Genomic DNA, 5000 nt, shown 5'->3' with positions numbered 1-5000 from the left:
GACACCTTACGCTCATTTCAGTGTACGCCCCGACTTTAACCTCTACTGATGAAGACAAAGCTGCCTTCTACACCCAACTTGATCGCATCATCCAGGTAGTGTCCGTCAATGACAAGCTTGTTGTGCTGGGCGACTTTAATGCCTGAATAGTCAGGAACCACCACCTGTGGGAGGGAATCATCATCCGCCAGGGCATTGGAAGCTGCAACGGCAATGGCCAACTCCTACTGGCTCTATGTGCAGAACATCAACTTGTGGTAACCAACACCCAGCTACCCAAACGATAAAAGACCACGTGGAGACACCCCAGATCCAAACACTGGCAAACCCTGGACTACGTTCTGACCAGAGCCAGAGACTTAGGAGACGTCTACGTCATGGGATCCATGCCTGGGATGGATGTCTGCTGGGCGAATCACAGACTCCTGATCCCCGACTTTCCATGACGATCATTCGACCACCCAAAAGCACACCCAATAGAGTACCAAACCGACGTTTTGACGGTAGCAAGCTCCGCAAACCACAGCTGGTAGAGAATTTCAGGGAGGCCTGCAAACGACACCTCGCAGAGTCCGTGAGTCAGGCGATAGTAGAGCATCAATGGACCACCCTCAGAAATGCCCTGACCCATGCCGTAAAGGAGATACTGGGTCACACTACCTAGAAAAGGCAGTGATCATTAGTGGACAGCCTAAAGGACGCAAATGGTACCACGGCCATCTCTGACCGTGAGGGCATCCTGAAAAGATGGAGGTGTCACTTTATGAACCTCCTTAATGATCACACTGACACCCCAGATGATTTCTTGAGAATGACCTCACAGCATCCTGTCCGTCTCTGGATGGCACTCCCACCCTCCATCCAAGACTTCAACAGGGCCCTGGAACTATGAAGCCCGGTAAGGCCCCAGGGCCAGATAACATCCCACTGGAACTCCTCACTCACGGTGGCCCCGAGCTGAGAAATCGTTTGATGCTCCTAACCATATGGGAGACCAAGACTCTCCCCAGCGATTTTCGTGATGCTAATATCATTACCATCTTCAAGAAGGGGGACAGGGAGAACTGTAACAACTACCGGGAATATCACTGCTTAGCATCGCGAGTAAGATTTTCACTTGAATTTTCCTTGACTGCCTGCTCATCCTTGCAGAGGACGTCCTGCCAGAGACCCAATGCAGGTTTTGACCTTCCCGGGTTACAGTGGATATGATTTTCTGTGTAAGGCAACTGCAGGAGAAAAACCTTGAACAGCAACAGCCCATGATGTTCGTCTTTAGGGACCATAAAAACGCTTTTGATAAAGTGCCAAGACCTGCCATGTGGGTTGTCTTTGCGAGATACGGTTGTCCACCCGACATCGTTGAACCATGATGGAATGGTTGGGAGAGTTTCTCATCAGAACTCTCTTTCACACCCATTCCCCATCAACGGTGGTCTGAAGCAGCAGTGTGTTTTGGCTCCAACGTGTTTCCTGCTGTACATCACAGCAATGCTCAGCGAGATTCCACGAGAAATATCCTCAATTTGCCTGCAATTTTGCTTGGACGGAGGAATTTTCAACCTCGCACGACTCCGTACCAAAACCACCTTATGCAAAGTGCGAGAACTACAATATGCTGACGACAACACCACTCCAGGTAAGATGGCAGAGAACTTGCAGTCATTAGCAGATGCATATAACTCTGCATGTTTGGGATACGGGTCAACACGGACAAAACCAAGACCATCGTCCAATATCCGCCAGGACAGACACTCCCAACCCTTAATATCACAATTTACAACGAATCACTAGAGGAGATAGATCAATTCTCTTATCTTGGAAGCATCTTAACATCTACTCCTACATGCAAGAAGGACGTGGAGAACAGAATAAAGGCAGCCCATTCTACCTTTGGACGACTCAATTGCCGCATATTTAACAACCACACACTTATGATGACCACGAAGATAATGGTGTTCCAGGCAGTTGTCCTCTCCATGCTCCTGTACGCCTGTGAAACGTGAATTCTATACAGAAGTGAAACAAAACATCTGGAACGCTTCCAACAAACAAAATTAAGGCAAATTATGAAAATACCCTGGCAGAGCCATACCTCCAACTCTGAGGTACTGGAATGTGCCAAAATGACAAGTGTTGAGGCCACTATTATCCGCCATCGCCTCTGCTGGAAAGGCCACGTCCACAGAATGCAAAATTCAAGGCTTCCCCAGAGAATGATGTATGGAAGACTGACAAAAGGAACTAGACCCCGAGGAGCACCAAAAATGTGCTACAAAGACTAGCTGAAGTGCACTCTGGCAGCAACTGACATTGACCACTCCTCGTTGGAAGAGGCTGCCAGGAACAGGAAGGCGTGGAGGAATGCTGTACACCATGGTAGTGCTTACTTTGAGGAGGGAAGGAGAAGAAGGGAAGAGGCTTGGAGAAGGAGAAGGGAGCGAGAGCAAACCCATCTCCCTTCCCTCCCCTGTGAGCACTGTCCGTGGCTCTTCTGCCATAGAATCAGATTGTACAGCCATGTATCACATAGGCACCCACCCATCTGACGACAGGACCCAATGCTCAGATACATGTAGGAGGCGACTACGATATATATATATATATATATATATATATATATATATATATATATATATATATATATACTAGCAGAGAGACGACGTTATCCGGGATTGAATAACCCCTGGTCTTCATCAAGACCAGTCTTTTAAAAGTCAGTTAAAGATTAGCCTCAATAAAGACTTCGTTGCCTGATGAAATCTTTTTAGATTGAAACAATAGATTTATTGTCGTAACTAATGGTAATTTTGTTTATCTAAATTGAATAAAATTATATATATATATATATATATATATATATATATATATATATATATATATATATATAATTCTCCGCATATTCACAAATGCTTGTAATGGTTCGCCATTGTAATTCTTTCCTTGTCTGTGATTTCGTAGGTAAATTTTTAGACCAGATACTGATCGGAATAGCATGTAGTAAACAAAAATGGTTATCCACTGAACATTAGTTGTAAGTCTCTTACAAAAGCCTTTCTCTCGCCAGATTACAGTACGGAATCTATTAAATTGATCGGAATTCGTTTTTTTAATCATGTCAACAAAACGGATTGAAAAAATTCCGTATATCATTGGTCAGGCAGAATCAAATGTTGATGTGTCGAATACAACTCTATTTAAGTATAAAGTGGAAAATCCAATTAATTTTTATGTATTAGATACATGCATATGATATTTATTCGCTGCGGCCTTATAGATGCTAACCATCTCATCGTGTTTCTTCATTATTGTCCTTTCTTCATTATTGTCCTTTCTTCATTATTGTCCTTTCTTCATTATTGTCCTTTTTTCATTATTGTCCTTTCTTCATACGTGACTTTATAGTTAACTAATTAGACTAACTGTAGATCTGTATAGTGACAGACAAACATCGTACATTCAATGTTTGCCAAATATATGCAGAATTGTGACTATGTGATTGCAAACACTCCGTACACTTTGCCACCCCTGTATTGCCATAGGACGTTCAGTATATTTGAGTGACAGATAAGGCCGCAGAGAGACACCAGTATTATCTAGGAGACGGAAACTAAGCATAATCCAGAACCAGAAGCTGTCATAATTTATTTCCGAATGGTGTTCCAATATGATCGAGAGTAGATTTAATCTGATCTTCCGTCGACCATGCTGTGTATATCTCATTCCATTTACAGGAGCAAAGCAATCCGATAATCTTCCCTGAGTTAATCAAAATCGCTATAAAGTACAATTTCATTATTTTCTTTTCTAAATTCTAGAATTGACGAAAGCGTTTTTTACATTATTTTTTTCTTGGTGCATTTCGAAAAGTATTTCTTTGTTTTCTCTCCATCTTCGTCGACGAATCGGCATGTTCCGTGCAGAAGGAACGCACGTGGCTAATTCTTCTGCCAATATATTTATCAGTATTTATCGTTGTTCTGTAGGAAAAGGTCACATGGGAATCTGATATTCAACACAACATTAATCGTGTTCTCCTCTTGTAGTCATGTACACGAATTGGCTGCGCAATAGATCACATATTTGTGCATATATGCTTGTATATAGGTCTGTGTATATTTGCGTACATGTTTCTTTCGCGCACTTTCTCACTGTATATACGGCGTGTATGTGTCATTGTATACACGAACTTTTATTTCTCTATCTTGAGGCAGTTGTTTGTCTAGCCGCACTGATGAGATATGAAACATGGAAACAGTACTGTATGCGGATGACTATATATATATATATATATATATATATATATATATATGACTATATATATATATATATATATATATAACTATATATATATATATATATATATGACTATATATATATATATATAACTATATATATATATGACTATATATATATAACTATATATATATATATAACTATATATATATATAACTATATATATATATATATATATATATATATATATATATATATAATATTATAATATTTTTATTTATATAGACAAATATTTCATAGTCGTTACACCGAACATGCTAATGTTTCGGATAATTGGAAAGAAACCAAAAGTTACTGGTCAGGCGACACAACGAAGCCTATTTGCCACCAAGATTTAACAGGATAAGTGGGAGGAGTAAAAAGGGATAAAAAGGGAAAGGAAAGGACAATAAAAAAGAAAAAGAAAAGAAAAAAAAGAAAGAACAGAAAGACGAAGGCGTCAGCATGATTACATTATTATAAGGAATGGAAGGGGGCTGAAAACATATGAAATCAACAGATGAAGAGTAAAAAGTTTACATCTCAAAAGCATGAGTATTGTTTAGCATTGAAGAAACAAATAAAAGGAAAGACAAAAAGAAAGAAAGAAAAAGGTTGATGCAAGGGGGGTCGATAAAGACAAATTAGCATATAGGGTTTCCAGTGAGTCATACACACACATACTTATATGCGTATCAGAAATCCAGTCGAATACATACATAAAC

The 5000-nt window shown here is 40.2% G+C and overlaps 2 protein-coding genes across 2 annotated transcripts in view; one reads left to right on the top strand and one right to left on the bottom strand.

The window, feature by feature from the left end:
• LOC145278247 (uncharacterized) overlaps positions 1–5000 on the bottom strand; it is a 1121062-nt gene that overhangs the window by 701362 nt on the left and 414700 nt on the right. The window lies entirely within an intron of this gene.
• Positions 889–1212, top strand: LOC145282394 (uncharacterized). The gene has a single exon (XM_080132249.1). It carries the CDS (start codon positions 889–891, stop codon positions 1210–1212), a length of 324 nt encoding a protein of 107 aa, XP_079988375.1.

The sequence above is a fragment of the Euprymna scolopes genome, chromosome 1, assembly GCF_053919585.1.
Source record: "Euprymna scolopes isolate OS-2025 chromosome 1, ASM5391958v1, whole genome shotgun sequence".
Taxonomy (NCBI): domain Eukaryota; kingdom Metazoa; phylum Mollusca; class Cephalopoda; order Sepiida; family Sepiolidae; genus Euprymna; species Euprymna scolopes.
Note: the sequence above shows the minus strand (reverse complement) of the source record. Positions and strands in the feature narration are given on the sequence as shown.